The sequence below is a fragment of the Lithobates pipiens genome, unplaced genomic scaffold, assembly GCF_037356315.1.
Source record: "Lithobates pipiens isolate NorthernLeopardFrog02 unplaced genomic scaffold, aLitPip1_a1.2 Scaffold_28, whole genome shotgun sequence".
Taxonomy (NCBI): domain Eukaryota; kingdom Metazoa; phylum Chordata; class Amphibia; order Anura; family Ranidae; genus Lithobates; species Lithobates pipiens.
The window spans coordinates 24,271,977-24,292,035 of record NW_027507789.1 but is presented as its reverse complement, the minus strand read 5'-3'; the positions used below and the strand labels follow the sequence as shown (position 1 = coordinate 24,292,035).

The following is a 20,059-nucleotide window of genomic DNA, read 5'->3' as shown; positions in this document are numbered from 1 at the left end:
TTTCCTCCATCCCTGATGAAGACTTCTTGAAACGTGATAGGATTTCTCCATATGTTTTTACTCCAGCCCTGATGAAGAGTTCTTGAAACACCTTGAGATTTTTCCAGTTGTTTTTCCTCCATCCCTGATGAAGACTTCTTGAAACGTGATAGGATTTCTCCATATGTTTTTACTCCATCCCTGCTGAAGAGTTCTTGAAACACCTTGAGATTTTTCCAGATGTTTTTCCTCCATCCCTGATGAAGACTTCTTGAAACGTGATAGGATTTCTCCATATGTTTTTACTCCATCCCTGATGAAGAGTTCTTGAAACACCTTGAGATTTTTCCAGTTGTTTTTCCTCCATCCCTGATGAAGACTTCTTGAAACGTGATAGGATTTCTCCATATGTTTTTACTCCATCCCTGATGAATAGTTCTTGAAACACCTTGAGATTTTTCCAGATGTCTTTCTCCAGCCCTTGATAAAGAGTTTTTGAAACACCTTGGTATATTTCCAGATATGTTTCCTCCATTCCTAATGAAGAGTACTTGAAACGTGATGGGATTTTTCCAGATGTTTTTACTCCAGTCCTTGAGGAAGAGTTCTGGAAAAATTCCAAGGTGTTTCAAGAACTCTTCATCAGGGATGGAGGAAAAACATCTGGAAAAATCCCAAGGTGTTTCAAGATGTTTTTCCTCCATTACTGATGAAAAGTTCTTGAAAGGTGATGGGATTTTTCCAGATGTTTTTACCCCAGCCCTTGATGAAGCATTCTTGAAAAAACCTTGGGATATTTCCAGATGTGTTTCCTCCATCCCTGATGAAGAGTTCTTAAAACGTGATGGGATTTTTCCAGATGTTGCCCTTGATGAAGCATTCTTGAAACACCTTGGGATATTTCCAGATGTGTTTCCTCCATCCCCGATGAAGAGTTCTTGAAACGTGATGGGATTTTTCCAGATGTGTTTACTCCAGCCCTTGAGGAAGAGTTCTGGAAAAATCCCAAGGTGTTTCAAGAACTCTTCATCAGGGATGGAGGAAAAACATCTGGAAAAATCCCAAGATGTTTTTACTCCAGCCCTTGATGAAGAGTTTTTAAAACACTGGGATTTTTTTTTGATGTTTTGACTCCTTCCCCTGAGGAAGAGTTCTTGAAACGTGTTTTGGTTTTTCTACATGTTTTTACTCCAGCCCCTGATGAAGAGTTCTTGAAACGTCTTGGTGTTTTCTGGATGTTTTTACTCCAGGCCCAGATGAAGAGTTCTTGAAACGCATTGGAGTTTTTCCACATGAGCAAGCAATACAACAGTGTTGAATATATAATATGGAGACTAACCCACTCACTTAGCTCCCAACTGTCCCTGATTTCAAGGGACTGTCTCTGATTTTGAACAAAGTCCCTCTGTCCTCCATTTGTCCCTCATTATGGTCTGATTCATATAGTTGTATATAAAATGCACTTTTTATCTTTTCAAAGTGTTTCCCAGTGGTAAACCTTTCATCCAATTTCTAAATTGCTACATTTGTAAATTTCAAAAGCCAATATAAAGGAATAATAGTGGTAAAAAAGCATTTGTGGGTTTTAGCAATACTTTTTTTTCATATATACAATTCTCCTTTAAGGGGGCGTGGCAGGGGGTGTGCCCTATGCCTACATACTTTTGCTCATAGGTATCCCTAATTCCCATCTCAGAAAGTTGGGAGATATGCACTCACCAATCCAGGGCCAGAACTTGTCTGGGTTGTATGATGCCTGGCATCATTCAGCCCATTTCCTGTGAGCCCAGAAAATGGGCTCACAGGAGGATGCAGCAGCGACTGGTGCCATGTCATTACTGCCGATCCGACCACCAACAGAGGAATAAAGAGGACCTGTGATGTCACCAGACACCTGACATTTTTTTAATACTACCTTTTTTTTTTAAATGTTTTTCTTTTTTGGTCAAATGGAGAAGAAATGCAAATGGGGTGGATCCTGAGCCCAGAATTGGGCTTTAAATTAAAAAAATAAGTGCATTTTTATATTTTAAAATTACTGCTTTGATTAAAAAATACTTGGTGATCCTGCCATGAAGGTATTTGTTCAGGCACTTCCTGCTCTAGGATGACCCTGTCTACCAACTGTGTTGTCACCCTGTCCTACCCTCATCCAATGGAGACTACAAGTGGCCATGCTGATACCCATTACCCAGGCATGTTACACTGTTGTCACCATGAAAAATGATGAGCTGCAATTGCTGGGGTGCATGTAGACCGGAAGTGGCTGCAAAGAGGCTGCAGGAGAGACACAGAACGGATATGCAGCAAAGGATGGAAAACAAGGTGAAAACTGTATGTCATTAAACAAAAGGAAAGGATTGGGACTATATACATTAGTCTGTATATTGTATATAAACATATTATAGATTATAGAAGTACAAAAAGGCAAATGCATCTTATAAACAGGTCTTTCATTGGATAATCGAATAAGACAATGGTAATAGTATTACAACATAATTTGATTAATTCAGAAAATAAATTCATTCAACAATAATAAATAGGGAAAAACATGATAGTAAAACTTTGATATAAAAACAAACATTTGAATACATAATAAAAACACTAAAATATTGCATCCAATTAAGCTCTACGCGTTTCGTGAGAAGCGCCTTCCTCGGGAGAAGGTTCAATCCATATATATCTATAAAAAAATATAGAGAGAGATAGATGGAGATAGATGGAGATAGAGAGAGATATATCATGTGTAGCGGCGGCTCCTGAAGGGCACACACTATGTGTTTTTCAAAGTTAAACTTTGCCTAAACTGCAGTTTGGTTTGGGTTTATTTGTCTAAATTGGACCTCTGCATCAGTCTGACTGGACTGTGAGATATTCAGCCTGGCCACAGGGGGCACTGTCTCTTGTGGCAGGCGTGGAACTATGGTCTGGTTAGGTGCTTGAGTTACTCTCTTTCGGAGCCAGGTCACTGGGAGTGGCCCTCTCGCTGTGCCCTCTGGGAGAGGGTATTTAAGATGCGGCCGTCACGTGGTTCTGGTTTCTGGTCCAGTATGATGTGCTGACTTCATGGTCCTGGTCCTCCTGACCAGCCCCCAGGAAGGCTATGGCCTGGGTTGTGGATCCACCCGACTTTAATGCCTTGGGGCTGGCTAACCCGAGGCAAGGAAATTAAGGAGGATTCTGAGGTGGTTGGGTGCCGTCTCCGGTTCAGGAGAGACCCAGAGTACTTCGAGCATTCCAGGGGAGGACTCTTCAGAAGAACACCACGTAAGGGTTGATTTTCTTAACAAGAGCTTGGAAGGGCTGAAGTAACCAAGAAAATCCGGTCTTGTGGATATCGCCAAGTAGGCTGAAAGATCCAGGTATCCTACAAGTATTTCAAGTTTAGTTTTTCTACGTGTTCTACAACAACGTCGGTGACAAAGACTTTGTTCCTGAGTAAACACCTTGTTGGCTGCTAGGCCTTGTGAGAGAGGGACTGTCCAACCTGAGTGTTCATCCAGCTGGGAATGGCTATTCTCTGGATGCAGTCAAAGTAATCAAGTTCTTCAACATTTTTTGACTTTGACACATAAGCCCCGTACACACTATCAGATTATCTGCTGAGTTTTTCCTTCAGATTTACCAAAACCATATAATATGAGGACAAACCTTAGGAGTTTCAATGTGTATGCAATCAGGCAGGCCCTTCTACTACATGGTTTTGGTAAATCTGAAGGAAAAACTCAGCAGATAATCTGATAGTGTGTATGGGGCTTAAGAGTACCTGAATTTCTTCCCAACCCTCTGCTCCCAAGTTGAAAGACTGTTCAATTGACTGAGTTTTGCAAATAAAATCCATTCAAGTGGATCTGTTGTCAGTCTCAAGTTACTGGGTCATCTACCACGGGACATCCCCGAGACGTGCCACGAGGAGAACAGAAGGTAACGAACAGTAAGCCCAAAAATAACCAGCAGCTCCTTCGGGGGTTAGTGATATATATATATATGTATGTATGTATGTATGTATGTATGTGTGTATGTGTGTATGTGTGTATGTGTGTGTGTGCAACAATGTATCTAAATGAGCCTCATTTAACCACTTCGCGCCGGGAGGACGTCCTGGGGCAGCCTCGACTTTCCAGGGTTATATCTAAATGATACCTGACGTTACAGACATCATTCAGATATCGGCATTTTCAGCCGGCAATTCCCAGCACCATAAGAACAATCATAGCAGCTGTTCCGCCGCTTTATCGTTCTTACGGGCGGCCCCCCCCCCCCGCCGCCCTCCGGTGCTTCTACCGACTCACCGCTTCCATCGGTGAGTCGGTCACAGGATCCGCCACCCCCCGGATAATGATCATAGAGATTTCCGGTGGACCAGATGGTCGCCGGAGTCTCTATGATCGTTCGGAGGCCGGGCGCGATGTTATGACGTCACACCCGGCCTCTGCATTCAAATGACGGCACCGCCTCGGCTGGGAAGCCGTGATCGCTTTTTTTTTTTTTTTATTTATTTTAGGCTTCCCAGCCTAGAGGTGAGATGTGGGGTCTTATTAACCCCATATCTCACTGTAAATAGGTCATGCCATATTCCTATTACAAGGGATGTTTACATTCCTTGTAATAGGAATAAAAGTAATCAAAATTATTATATTTTTTTTTTCAAAGTGTCAAACTAAAAAAACTAAAAGTAAAATTAACAATAAAAAAATAAATAAAAAAATGTAAAGCCGGGACCCCATGTCCCCGTGAGCTCGTACGCAGAAGCGAACGCATACGTAAGTCCCGCCCACATATGAAAATAGTGTGCAAACTACACACGTGAGGTATCGCCGTGAACGTTAGAGCGAGAGCAATAATTCTAGCCCTAGACCTCCTCTGTAACGCAAAACATGTAACCAGTAAAAAAATTTAAAGCGTCGCCTATGGGGATTTTTAAATACCAACGTTTTTGGCGCCATTCCACGAGAACGTGCAATTTTGAAGCGTGACATGTTGGGTATCTAATTAGGTGGCGTATCTTCATCTTTCACATTATGCTAAAAAAATTGGGCTAACTTTACTGTTTTTATTTTTTATTTATTTATTTATTTTTTCTGAAAAAAACGTGTTCGAAAAATTGCTGCACAAATACCGTGCGAGATAAAAAGTTGCAACAACCGCCATTGTATTCTCTAGGGTCTTTGCTAAAAAAAACATATATATAATGTTTGGGGGTTCTATGTCATTTTCTAGCAAAGAAATATGAATTTTACATGTAGGAGAGAAATGTCAGAATTGGCCTGGATGCGAAGTGGTTAAAATCCCAACCTTTTTATTTTATGTGTCTGTCATTAAAATAAACATAATAATTGCTTATGGCACACAGTGTACTTTTAAGGGTGGAGTTTCTGGTGAATTGCAATTAGTGTGTGTAGTCTTAGGAAGAAACAATATGACAATATGCTATATTTGCATTTTATTGAAGGGAAATGAATCCTGCAGGTACAGATCCTCATCATTCATTTATCAGGGCTATAAATACAGGATTAGCCAAGAGTTGCTGAACACACCATGTACTCAGCTAAAATACATACTGTACTGTATAAAGGAGCTGTCTTATCTATCAAGAGATTGGTAATTCTAGCAAACCAGGCCTGAGATTTATACAGCTCTGCCAGACAGCACAGCTAGGTTGGGGACCTGATTGTCTCTGCTGCAATAAAGCTGTGCAGTTTGGTCACTCCCAGTCTGTGATTGGACAGTGAAGGATCAGTAACTAACTCTTTGGGTCAGCTCGGTCCATTCTCCTCCTCTCCTACAGCGCACCTGATTGGCCCTTAGTTCTGCCTCTCCCTGTCCCAGTCTGAGTGCTGTTGTACAGAGGATTACAAGAACCTGATGGAAAGACCGATTTATGTATTTGCAGTTAAAATCACAATTTTTTTTATTTTTTTTAATGACTACATAACTGTATTAACACTTGCTTTTTTTTCTGCCTGGAACATCATCATATAACTGGTGTTAATCATTTTTTTTCACTTTTTTTAAAATATTAGTTTTCTTTTTATTGCATATATCTATCTATCTATCTATCTATCTATCTATCTATCTCTATATATATATATATATATATATATATATATATATATATATATAATATAATTTTTTTTTTTTTTTTACGAATTTTTTTTCCTTTTTTTTTATTTTTATACTGTGACCAGAGCAACACAATGTTATCATGGTAACACTGTACTATTCTGGAGAGGTGATTAGGATTTATTTTAATTTTTTTTTGCACACAATGATAACGGTTAAATCACTTTTATAAACCAGTTTTACGGAATGAAATCGCACCATAATTGTTTACTATTGTGATTAACTGTGATTGTCCCTGTCTGTACCATGTGGGAAAAGAATGCCCTTGGGGGGGGGGGGGGGAGGGTTTGCGGGTGGGAGTATATTGATGCAATTATATGCATCAATGTTCTATTAAATGATTTTAGGAACATTTACAGTATTTGTTATCATTTATTATTTTGGAATAAAATTGTTTAATTTTATATTAACTGTTGTTATCTATCCCTTACTTATACTTCCACCCGCAAAATCCCCCCCCCAAGGGCATTCTTTTTCCACAATTTTCTATGGGATGTGGTAGGAGTCTTTTTGGGAACCAACTATTAGGTGATTTCTCTCCTGCTGTTCTGTCTGTACCATGTGATCACTGTGACCAATCACAGAGATCAACACAATAGTATACAATGAATGGAAGCCATCCATTGTGTATGGTTGTCATGTGATCTTCTAGCACTAGGGTTGCCACCTGTCCAGGATTCACCCGGACAGTTCGGGTTTGGAATCTTGTGTCCAGGTTTCAGTCTGCCTGAAACCCAGACACATTATTTAGACTGAGCTGTGGCTCCTCAAGTAACTGATATAGTCACACAAAAATCTGTTGCCATTCGTGAGCTGTGGGACGCTGTCTGGGGGCAGGTGTGGCATCACTGGGGGGGGGGGGCATGATGTCAGCAAAAACAGTTTGGCCACACCCACTGTTTGCCGCAGCATGCTGCACTACCACTCTGCTTGGGGCACCCAAAGGTGTCTCAGGTCTTTTATAATCCTATAGTGTATACTACGAATAAAAATGTGCCCCATGTCGCTAAAGTGTTCCGGTTTGGCTTGAAGAAAAGGTGGCAACCCTATCTAGCACTGGTCCCAGCGATCCAATGCTAACGGCAGTGGGCCGGTGTTTTGTCACATATGGCGACCCATCCCCTTTGGCTACCCGCTGGACTGCGCATGCGCGACGCCGCCATATGCATTCCACTCCTGAGTCCAGGTTCAAGCCCCTCCATCCAAGTGGACATAGAGTTAGATTATGATTATGCCAAGCGAAGCCATGCGTAAATCGTGCCCGCGAGGGGCCCTGTGTTGGAACGCATATGGCGGCATCGCGTAGTGGATAGCAAAATGTGATGGGTAGCCGAATGTGACGTGACACCGGTACACTGATCTGTCATCCGGTGAACACAGCAGGCGACAGGTCGTGCCACAGCATGGCCCTTGGGTGTTCTGGGGAAGGCGTCTGTGACAGAGTGCCTGGCACCTCGCTTACGCCAAACAGTGCCTTCTGCACTCCAAACTCTTTTTTTTACCAGACCAAGAGTTAATACAAGCCCTTTGCTCCAAGCATTGTACACAGACAATATGTTGCGATAAAACCAAAGGAATGAGTCTTTATTACAACTCAGACACATAATTTATACCCCACAGGAGGACATTTCCCTCTTGAGGATATTAGCATGACAATGCAAACTTCAAACAGCAATCCAATTAAAAGCTAACTAACAACTAACAGTGATCTTAATTAAACAGTAATCTAATTAACAACTAGTCACCTAGATGAGCCTAGGCAGACATCCCAGCCTGCAAAAGCTCATTTCAGGGAGGTGGCACTTCGTGCCAGTGCCGACACCCCCCCCCCCCCCCCCCCAATTGATTACAGCCTGATCAGTGCCAATTAAATGCAGCTATGAATGAAACTGGAGTAGCCGGAGGAAATCCACGCAGGCACAGGGAGAACATGCAAATTCCAGGCACGTGGTGTCATGGTCGGAAATTTAAACCAGCGACCCTATCGCTGCTAGGTGAAAGTGTTAACCACTACACCACTGTGCTGCCCAATACCAGTGGGCATATACCATATACCAGTGGCAATTAAATGCAGCTATACCCGTGCAGACATCTCAAGTCTCCCACGACTCGCAGGAGTCTCCCGCATTTGACAGCGTGCTCACGGGCACCCGCGAGTGCGGCACAATCTCCTGGCTGAGCCTGCCTGCACTGTCACCCACTGCCACAGGAGGCATTTGAACAGCGGCTGCGAACAAAGCTCCCAAGGTCGGCTCTCATTGGTCCACAGGTGGTGCCTGCGTCACTGAAAGGAGGGAAGAGGGAGGCGGTCCTGTGCATTGAAATTATTCCTGTGCGTGCGCCACAATTGGTTGCTAGGCTCAGCTAATTTGCCTAGCAACTGAGGGTATTGAGGCTGGGCCACGTGATGTTTCTACGCATGCTCAGTACGGAACCGCAGAACAGCTGAGTTTATGATCAGCTGTTGTCTCGCGTTGCCGAGGCACGTTCATGTAGGTGAGGGGCGGATAGTTACATGATACATAAAGGTTCCGTGCTGCCAGTGTGAATGAGGCCTACAAATTCCATAGTAAAGATGTAGAAAAGTGTGCTGTTGCCAAGAAGTACAAAGCTGTGACTACACAGGGTGCTGGGCAAATAAGGGCAAGATTTCCTTGTACTGACTGTCATTATTATATATTACTCGGTGCCAGGACACAAGCTGCACACATGGCACACAACTCTATTATTCCTCTCCTGTGACAATAGTATACACCCAACACTAGGGATGAGCCGAACACCCCCTGGTTCGTTTCGCACCAGAACCTTCGAACGGACCAGAAATTCATACGAACTTTAGAACCCTATTAAAGTCTATGGGATTCGAACGTTCGAAATCAAAAGTGCTAATTTTAAAGGCTAATATGCAAGATATGCAACAGACAACACCAGCAATCTTCAGGTGCATACTGTGCTGGAGGCACACAACTCCCACTCCTGCAGATGCCTGTATTAGAGAACACCAGCAATAAAGGGTAGATACAGGTGTATACTGTGGTGTATACTGTGCTGGAGGCACACAACACACACTTTAACTTTTAAGATGGCTGAGAAAAGAACATACTGTCCTTGCCTATCCTGCTCTTTCCCTGCACGCCAACACACTACACAAGGCCGCCGCGCTGGCAGCCTTATATAATGTGGGGCGTATACTAAACACCCTGAGCTATAATTGGCCACAGGCATCCTGCCTGTGGCCAATTATGTCTCTCCTCACTGCCGGCGCTGTGATTGGCCAAGCATGTGGGGGTCACAGTGCATGCTTGGCCAATCATGAGCCAGCAATGCACTGCGATGGCGTAGTGCGTTGTGGGCCGTTCGTGCCACGCGAATTTGGTGCAAACTGTCCACAAAGTTCTGAATTCGCTGAACAGACGAACGTCCGATTCGAGTTCGAGTTGAACACCGAGCTCATCCCTACCCAACACTACACACATCCAGCTGCCCTCCGCTCCGGGCCATCACTAAACGTGGTAAAGTCAGAGAGAACAAAAGAAGCCTGAGCCACTCCCCATCTTCTCCGGCCATCCAATCACCATCATACTCTCCTGTACACCCACCTCAATACGCTCAGTTGCTAGGCAAATTAGCCGAGCCTAGCAACCAATCACGGCACGTGCATGAGAATGATTTCACCGCACGGACCCGCCTCCCTCTTCCCTCCTCTCGCTGACGCAGGCACTGCCCATGGACCAATGAGAGCTGAGCTCAGGACCTTTGTTCGCTGCTGCTGCTGCTCAAACGCCTCCTGTGGCAAGTGAGTGACAGTGCAGGCAGCCTCAGCCGGGAGATTGTGCCGCACTCGCGGGAGTCAGTGAGCCCGCTGTCAAATGCGGGAGACTCCCGCGAGTCCCGGGAGACTTGAGATGTCTGCTCAGGTCAATGTCCACCCAGACAGTTCAGCACAAGTTCCCCAGAAAGAAGACCCAGGGCTGTCCAAATCTCATTAACCAGTTTTCACTGGTGTAATCTGTCCACTAGAAAAGTCATCATGAAGCCCCATACACACTATCAGATTTTCTGCTGATTTTTGTCTTTAGATTTACCAAAACCATGTAGTGCAAGGGCCTGCCTGATTGCATACACATTGAAACTCCTAAGGATTGACCTCATATTATATGGTTTTGGTAAATCTGAAGACAAAAATCGGCAGAAAATCTGTGTGTATGGGGCTTAAGACAAAACTCATACAATGTTTTCTAGCAGTCTAAACAAGTGGAATTAATTTTTCTTCATAGATTTCTTGAGGGATATTGTTGATGAATATTTCTGTCCCAAGTGGCGGAGCTTCTCCAACCCAGTCTGCAGGAGGGCCACCATATTTCCTCTGACCATTAACCTGTATAATATTAACCGCTTGCCGGCCAACGCACACAGATATACGTCGGCAGAATGGCACAGGCGGGAAATGGGCATAAAGGTACGTTCCTTTAAATTTGCTGACTATTGGGCGTGCGCGCGCTGCAGGTTGTGTGCGGGAGCATGTCTGTGGGTCCCGGGAACTCGATGTTCGCCGGCAGCCCACGATTGTCGTGTGGAGAAGTAGAACGGGGAGATGCCTATGTAAACAAGGCATTTCCCTGTTCTGCCTAGTGACATGACAGATCACTGCTCCCTGTCATCAGAGTTGATTTACTAAAGACAAATAGACGGCGCACTTTTCAAGTGCAGTTGCAAAGGGCATTTACTCCAGAGGTTAGTAAATGAGGGGAAGCTCTGATGACTTCCATCATCCAATCATGTACAAGCAAAAGCTGCTGTTTTTTTTTTTTCCTTGCATGTGATTGGGTGTTCTTTGCAAAGTGAAGCTTCCTTTCAGTTTACTGAAGCAACTGCAAAGTACATTGTCTATTTGCCTTTTGGTAAATCAACCACATGGTCTGTTATATAGCTTTAAAGCAATAGTCATGCTTAACTATATCTTTAATCAAAAGAGTATACTACACAATGCTTGCTTCGTAAAGTAGATTGGTGGGATCCTTTTTATAATCCTATAATTGAGGGTTATTTTCTGAAAACAACAATGTACAATCTTGTCATTTGAGCAGACTGCATTCTTACGGTTGGTATAAACCCTCTTTTATATCACATTTCTTTATCACAGCTAGGCTTGTTCTGTTTGCACAGGTGGTCCAGTAGATGTATGTAATGAAAAGGCCTAGCTATGGTCTTTAACCGCTTCAGCCCCGGAAGATTGTACCCCCTTCCTGACCAGAGCACTTTTTGCGAGTCGGCACTGCGTTGCTTTAACTGACTATTGCGTGATCGCACGACGCTGCACCCAAACAAAATTAACGTCCTTTTTTCCCCCACAAATAGAGTTTTCTTTTGGTGGTATTTGGTCACCTCCTGCAGTTTTTATTTCTTGCACTATAAACAAAAAAATTGCGACAATTTAGAAAAAAAAAAGCAATATTTGTAACTGTTTGCTATAATAAATATCCCCTAAAAATATATATAAAAAGAATGAATTTTTTCCTCAGTTTAGGCCTAAACGTATTCTTCTACATATGTTTGGTAAAAAAAAAATTGCAATAAGCGTATATAGATTGGTTTTCACAAAAGTTATAGGATCTACAAAATAGGGGATAGTTTTATGGCATTTTTATTATTCATTTATTTTTTATTAATAATGGCGGCAATTTTTATTGTGACTGCGACATTATGGCGGACACATCGGACACTTTTTTGGGACCATTGTCATTTATATTCAGCGATCAGCGCTATAAAAATGCACTGATTGCTGTGTAAACTACACTGGCAGGCAAGGGGTTAACCACTAGGGGGCGATCAAGGGGTTAAGTGTGTCCTAGGGAATGATTCTAACTGTGTGTGTGTGGGGGGGGGGGGGCTACCACTGACATGACAGAGATCACTGCTCCCGATGACAGCAGTAGATCTGTCGTGTCACTAGGCAGAACGGGGAAATGCCTTGTCTACATAGGCATCTCCCCATTCTGCGGCTCTGTGACACGATCGCAGATCACCAGCGGACATCTAGTCCGCAGGACCCGTGGGCATGGTCACGCTATAAACGATGCGCTAGCCCCGCCAATTAATGGAGACTCACAGGTATGCCCATTTGCCCACCGCTACCATTGCGCCAACGTATATCGGCAAGTGGTTAAATGAAAAAAACATGACTAGACATATACCAGTGGTATATAATTCCAGTAACACCCAACTGTCACTCTTAAAGTGATCTATTATCATAGGGTCACTTAAAAAAAAAAATCCCATCTGTAAAAGAAACACTTATTTACTAACCTTTCCGAGGCCCATGTAAAGAAAAGCCACTGCTTCTTCACTCCTCTCAGAGGATTCCTATTAGCCAACATACAACTGCTCATGTTTTTACTCAGCAAATAGAGTCGTGGCTAGGCATGTGCATGCGCATTTGCGCAGGAGTGTGTGCGTTCTGCGCGTTGACTCGTGTGTATGCCCACAGTCATTATTGGCACCGGACGGCCGATTTAAGGGATGAATATAGTAGAACACCCCCGTTGTAATTCTCTCAGAGGTGGTGAGCATTCGGCGCATTGGCTTGTAGTGTCCTCCTAGCACCTGAGCAAGGATATAGGTAAAAGAAAGGCAGCAGCTTGATCTTCCGCAATACATGAATTTATTAATCCAGGTGTAGTACAAAATAATAGAGGGCTTACGCGTTTCGGCATGTAGCCTTAATCATAACTCTTGCGGAAGACCAAGCTGTCGGCTTTCGTTTACCTACAGTATATACACTATATTACCAAAATGAGAGACAAATCAGGAGGAATGAGGGACAGAGGGACATTGCTCCAAATCAGGGACAGTCCCTCGAAATCAGGGACAGTTGAGAGCTATGCGTTTACATGCCTTACAACGCTTCCAGTAACTTCAGAGCAGGGAGGGACAACATTTTAAATGCTTTACTTAGAAATAGGCTTGTGCAATTCGTTTCGTAACGAATCTAAATTCGGACAAATTTTGCATCCGAATGTCCGAATAAAAAAATAACGAATAACAACGAATACGAAAGAAATATAACGAATGAATTCAAATGAATTTGGTAATTCTTTAAAGATCCAATGAAACAAAAGGTCAGCTCAAAGTAAATCTTACAGTCCAATCAGCTAATTAATTTTGTGTCGGAGGTTGGATTACTGGCAAAGTGCATGAGAACTGAGTTAGAAGGTTGTTGTATTGTATTTGAGCCAAGGAGAAGAGACGTTGTCATTGTGTGTGTTAAAAGATTCAATAAACAAACTACTTTCCAAACTACAAATCACTACGAATCACTACGAATGTCTATACATACATAAATATCGAATTTCAACGAATACGAACGAATGAATTCGACACTCTACGAATAATAACGAATTATCCGAAAACGTATTAACGTAACATAACAAATATAACAGAACGAAATTATGTATTTTACGAATGACAACGAACCGAAACTAAACGAAATTTTCCATTGTGCACAAGTCTACTTAGAAAAGTGTAAAGGCAATTACAGACTTTAACATTCAAAGGTGTACTTCTTTCCTAAATCTAATGACAGTCTGTGCACTGCCCGGGCATACCTGCAAAGGTAGTGATGTTGTAGCAGAGAGTCCACCAGGGGGTGGATCACTAGGGTTGCCACCTTTTCTTCAAATCAAACCCGAACACTTTAGTGGCGCACAGCATATTTTTTTTAAATAGTATAAACTATAAATATATTTTGCTATTAAATAACATTTCTAATCATATGGCGTTAATAACAAGAGTCCCTCTTTACATCAGAGTCCACAGAGTTCCCCTTTTACATCTGAATCCACAGAGTTGCCTTTTCCTCAAAGGGGGGGGAATCTACAGACTCTGATGTAAGGGAGAACTCTGGAGACTCTAAGGGATGCTCTGGAAACCCTGATTTAAGGGGGAACACTGAGCACTCTGATGTACGGAGAGGACTCTGCTGAAAGTGGGAACACTGTGGCCTCTGGTGTAAAGGGGAACTCTGATGTAAGGGGTGCTCTGAGAACCCTGATTTACCTTAGTGTACTCACTCAGAGGAAGGAGAGAGAAGGGAGGAGACTTCAGTCACAGACAGGGATGGATGGTGAGCTCACTCACCCCTTGGCAGTTAGCACCTCTCATTCAGATGTATCCGAGGCTGCTAAACTTCCAATTTCCGACCTCCACTATGCTTTTCTGAGGCACAGAGCTGGGGATTGGAGTGGGGGCAGACACAGAGGGGTAGGGGTTGGAGAAAGAGGTGCAGATCGAGCCCTGTCTTCTCTCCCGTCAGTGTGGGGGGCAGGGGGTGGGGAAATTGTATTGTTAATGCTGGCTTTGGGCAGTGTGAAAAAGAGTGTAACAGACACTCTCAACTTAGCCAACTGCAGCCAGCAAGCCTGCTGGGAAGCCATAGTCCAGTCGGAATAATGTGTCCGGATTTCAGGCAGTCTGAAACCCGGATGCATGATTCCAAACCCGAACTGTCCGGGTGAATCCCTGACAGGTGGCAACCTTTTGGATCCCCCACCCCCCAAGAAAATAGTGACGGGCCAGCGGGGGAGAGGGCAGGTCAGTCAGCAGATCGGCGAGCAGAGTGATGACATCCTCTCTCTCTGCCGGGCCTGCATCGCCGCAGTTCTGCCCTCACTGTGCAGCCACGGGGCAGCAGATAGATTACACCATCTCTCTGCTGCCTGCCTTCACTCTGGGACACAGCAAGTAACAATCCGCATCTTGTGGCAGGCATGGGACAATCCGCATCTTGTGGCAGGCATGTGACAATCCGCATCTTGTGGCAGGCATGTGACAATCCGCATCTTGTGGCAGGCATGTGACAATCCGCATCTTGTGGCAGGCATGTGACAATCCACAACTTGTGGCAAGTGACAATCCACAACTTGTAGTAGGTGACAATCCACAACTTGTGGTAGGTGACGTGGCAAGCAACAACCTGCATCTGGTGGCAGGTGACGTATCAATCCGCACCTGAAGGCAGGTGACGTGGCAAGTGACAATCCGCATCTGGTGGCAAGTAACATGGCAAGTGACACACTCGGGGCTTCCACTGATTCTGCATTATGGTAAATTGAACCATTTAATTTTATATAACAATGTAATAATAGAAATAATGCGCTTCAATCATCCTGACAACATATCAACCATAGTACTGTGATGATTGAAACACCAGCCATTGCCCCGATAAATTGCCTGCAAAAAAAACATATTTTTTGGCAGTGCCCCTCCCGAGACTAGACTCTGGATCCGCCCCTGCTTTACATCCAGGCAGTGCTTCTGCTCTTCGCGGGTATTTTTCTCAGTCTCCTTCCCTTACGGGCAACAGACCTGATATGGGCCCTGGACCTCTTGGCTCTTGGCCTCTACTGAGGACTTCTTGTTGCCTCTCTCTCAGGGGTGAACCTCAAAGGCTCCTAACTGGACTGGACTCGGAGGCTTTTCATTGGATCTCGGGGGGGCTCCTCCTACTGGACCACTGTCCCATATTTATATATCCCAGGATATCACAGGATTAATGGGCTGAGAGAAGAACCCGCCCAAAGACCAGAGAACCAGGAAAGGCATTAACTCCTACCCTCCCAGCCAAGACAGAACCTAACTGGCTATTTTAACCTGCTTATAAGCTAATGACCATAGTAAATTAGGCACTGTATGTCTGCTAGTGAATCAGGGAATCAATCACCTTATATGTTACCAGGTTAAACTGCCCTTACAAAATTTTGCCCTTGACTGTTGGGTTGTTGACCTTTCAAAAGGTTGTGCAAAATGTGCACTTATCAGATACTTAAAATGTTGCCATCCTTTGTTGTGTGTTTCTTTTTTGACGTACAATTGATATTTCCAAAAGAATGCTGAGTAATGCTTTCTTCTGACCAATCTATTGCAGGGATTTGACTTGTGAAATACCAGTATCTGGCTAGACGGTTGTACAGGCGCAGCATGATAAAAGCTACAAATTAGTTAGAATAGCCCTATTAAGTTGGGCCTCTTTTGAATATTGGGGGAAAAAAAATGAAACAAAATTGTCTGGTTTCTAATAGCAGAGCTGTTCTGATCTCTAACTTGATGCTTCAAAAATGACGGTATACCTCTATTCTCCCTTCTTCATAGCCGCTTTGGCACTTACAGGGCCCTTCAGCTTTCCCTTTATACAGGGCTGGTGCAAGGATTTTTGACACCCTAGGCGAAACCTCATTTTGCCGCCCCCCCCCCCCCCCCATTGGCTCCACCCGTGACACCACCTCCTTTTCCCTGTCCATGTATACGGTGGGCTAGGGTACTATAGGGACAGGCTAGGGTACTATGCAGACCAGCTAGGGTACGATACAGAAAGGCTAGGGTAGTATACAGACAGTGTTAGGGTACTATATGGACAGGCTAACTATGCAACTGCCTATCTGTACAAGCAGACAGATACACTAGTGACAATGCTTTATGGGCTCCTAGTAAAAATAATAATAAATGCACTTTTTTTTTTTTTTTACTGCAAAAATATTTGCATTTATTATTTTTTTACAAAGCTGAACTTGAACCTCCACACCACAAATAACCCCCCAGATCTGTTCCCCTCTGTACCCCCTCCCCCCACACACGTATTAGTTCTCCTCTGTACCCCCCCAAATCTGTACCCCCCCCACACACACTAGTTTTCCTCTGTACCCCCCAAATCTGTTCTCCTCTGTACCCCCCCACATGCACACATTAGTTCTCCGCTCTACCCCTCAAATCTGTTCCCCTCTGCCCCCCCACACACACATTAGTTCCCCTCTGTACCCCCCTCCCCCCAAATCTGTTCCTCCCTGTACCCTCCCCCACACACACATGTTCTCCTCTGTACCCCTCAAATCTGTTCCACTCTGCCCCCCCCACACACACATTAGTTCTCCTTTAGTTCTCCTCTGTACCCCAACCCAAATCTGTTGCCATCTGCCCTCCCCCCACACACATACTAGTTCTCCTCTGTACCCCCCCCCCACACACATTAGTTCTCTTCTGTACCCCCCCACACTCATCAGTTAACCTCTGTTGCCCTCCTCAAGTCAGTTCCCCTCTGTACCGCCCCCCCCCCCCCCCCACACACACACACATTAGTTCTCCTCGGTACCCCCCAAATCTGTTCCCCTCGCTCTGTACACAATACAATGCAACAGCCATGGCGGCCTCACCTCGAGGAGAGCGGCGCTGCTGCCTGTCCTCCCATCACACATGCCTGACAGTCCAGGAAGTTGGAGCGGACCTAACATGCAGGGCTTCCATCTCATCTGTCCTAGGCCGCTTCCATGTATCATGCAGCACTTCTGTCTGGCTGCTCTGTGTCCTGGCTCTCTCCCCTCCTCTTTTCACCGCTGCTGCTAGGGCAGCATTGCAGGCTGGGGATAGAGTGGTCCTGGAGAGCTCTAAAGAGAGCAGGCTGGCAGGGCCAACGGGGGATTGAGAGGTGGAATTGCCCGTGCACAGAGTCCAGGGATGTCTCCACAGGTGCACTTTACCGCCCTGTAGCCTATGCTGTCTTATGGATGGGGACACCGGCCCTGCAGGTATTTTACAAATTAAAATTCCCAGTGAGTGGCTGGCGATCCGGATTTTCCCGCCCCTCCTACCCTGGCGCCCTAGGCAGCCGCCTGACCTGCCTATTGCTAGCGCCGGCCCTGCCTTTATATTAGATATGGCAACTTTGTAGCTTCAGGAGGAGATTTTTGGAGGTCTTTTGATGAGGTCTTGGAAGGTCCAGTGGCTCCAGAAGGAGATCTTTGGCTATCTGGTGGCCTCAGGGGGTAAAATTAAGGGTCTCTACCTGCTTATTGGAAGACAACGACCACTCCCCCATTGTTACGGTGGGTGTCGATTATGAATGACACTATGAGAATGGAGGAGATGTTGGCACTGGACAATGACACTTACGCCAAATTTCTTTCTCAATGGTCGATTTGGCTCCGCTTCTCTTCCTCTGACACTTTAATGAACCAAATCTTGAAAGCATGAGGACGCTGTGGGCTCTCCCTTACCCTACCCCCTCCCCTGCCCATATTCCTTCCCCCTCCCCCCCTCCCTCCCACTTTCCTCTCCTCCCTCTTGCTATTTAGCTTTCCCCTATACCGCTTTGCTCCTTTTTTACTTTGCTCCTCTTTCTTCTCTCTTTCTTTCTATCCTTTCTATGTTATTTTTTAAATATTGCCTCATGTAGTAACCCATGAGTATTTCTCACTACTATGGCCTCGTGGACCGGTGAGCAGGCCGTCTACTCTACTCTCCAAGCTTCCCGTCAGGGACCGGCTATGGCCAATAGTCATTAGCCAGCCTCCCGTAAATGTACTCCTATTAATGTTCCTGTCTGCATTTGCCTCGTGATGGTTACTGTTTATTGTTTTTACTTGAAATGTTTCAATAAAAATATTTTCAACACTAAAATTAAGGGTCTCTGGCTTCCAGTGTCTATCTTCTTGGTCTGGTGGCATGACGAGATAGTGACTGAATAAGGAGGTCTAAAAAAACTTAACAGGAGTATGATTTGGTGATCCAGTAGCTGGTTTGAAAGGGTTTTTCATGATGTGGTGACTAAAGGAGAGCTCTTGGTGGACTTGTAGCTACAAGAAAAGGGGTATTTGGGTGGTACACAGGCTGCAGGATGAGATTTCAGTGGTCTGGTGGCTCCAGGAGGTCTTTGCTCATTCTCTGGTGGGAGGAGGTCTTCAGTAGGCTGGTGGTTTCAGTAGAAGATCTTTAATGGTCTAATGACTGAATGTAGGGATGTAGTGGCTGAGGAATAATCTGTTGTGGTCTGGTGGCTGCAGAAGGTGGTCTTTGCTAGTATGGTGGCTGCAGGAATTAGTATGTAGTGATTCAATAACTGCAGTTAACAGAACACTGAAGACGTTTTCCACCAGACCACAAAAGACCTCTGTCTGGTGAGTGCCAGAAGAGGTTTTTGGTGGTTTGCTGTCTTCGGAAGAGGGTCCTTGGTGGTCTGCTTGCAGTTGGTTGAGACAGTCTGGGTGGTCTTCAGAAGGTCTTTCATGGCCTGGTAGCTTTAAAAGAAGCTATGGGGTTTATTTGCTAAAACTGGAAATTGCTAAATCTGGTGCAGCTGTGCATGGTAGCCAATTCGCTTCTAACTTCAACTTGTTTAATTCAGCTTTAACAAAAATCAGGAAGCATGCTTCTATAGAGAGCTTCATCACACTTTGCACTCAGAAGTTTTAGTAAATCAACTTCATGTGTGACTACAAGTAGATGCTTCAACTTGATCTGGTGGCACACTAAAGGACAGTATGAGAATATTTCTAGCACTGGGTTGTGTTCTTTTCATTGCAGGAGCATTAGGACTGTTGCCCCTTTTGTTGGGAAGAGGATGAAGGTAGAAGACAGAGGCAAGAAGGGTTTCATAGTTTCATAGTTTGAATAAAGACACTAGTCCATCCAGTTCAACCTGAGTGAGTGTCTTCAATTGTCCCTAAACCTGTACATTGCACACTCACATTGGTCCCTACCCTCAAGGAGCCCACAATCCAAGGTCCCCATTCATATACTAGGGCCAATTTTGGACAGAAGCCAATTAACCTACCTGCATGTCTTTGGATTGTGGGAGGAAACCGGAGTACCCAGAGGAAACCCACGCAGGCACAAGGAGAACATGCAAACTCCAGGCAGGTAGTGTCGTGGTTGGGATTTGAACCAGTGACCCTTCTTACTGCTAGGTAAGAGTGCTACCCACTTAACCACTGTGCCGCAAGGGCCTGTCCACTGGCCTGTGTCCACAAACTGTGTGTGGTGACAAACAGATTCTGGCAAAGAGTCTGGCATTGACGATGGGGCTGTAATCTGATTGGGCCAGACTGGGCCTTGTCTAGAGTTTCCACAGGGGTGATGTTGTTTTAGTTGCACTCTTGTACTAGTGAGAACGCTGGGGAACTTAATAGGAATA

The 20,059-nt window shown here is 44.6% G+C and overlaps 1 protein-coding gene across 1 annotated transcript in view; it reads right to left on the bottom strand.

The window, feature by feature from the left end:
• Window positions 1-17,353, bottom strand: part of ACSF2 (acyl-CoA synthetase family member 2) — a 146,104-nt gene extending 128,751 nt beyond the window's left edge. The window contains exon 1 of the mRNA XM_077458912.1: window positions 17,304-17,353. Coding sequence (XP_077315038.1) covers window positions 17,304-17,338 — 35 coding nt within the window. The 5' untranslated portion in view covers window positions 17,339-17,353. The remainder of the gene's footprint in view (window positions 1-17,303) is intronic.
• Window positions 17,354-20,059: the final 2,706 nt, after the last annotated feature.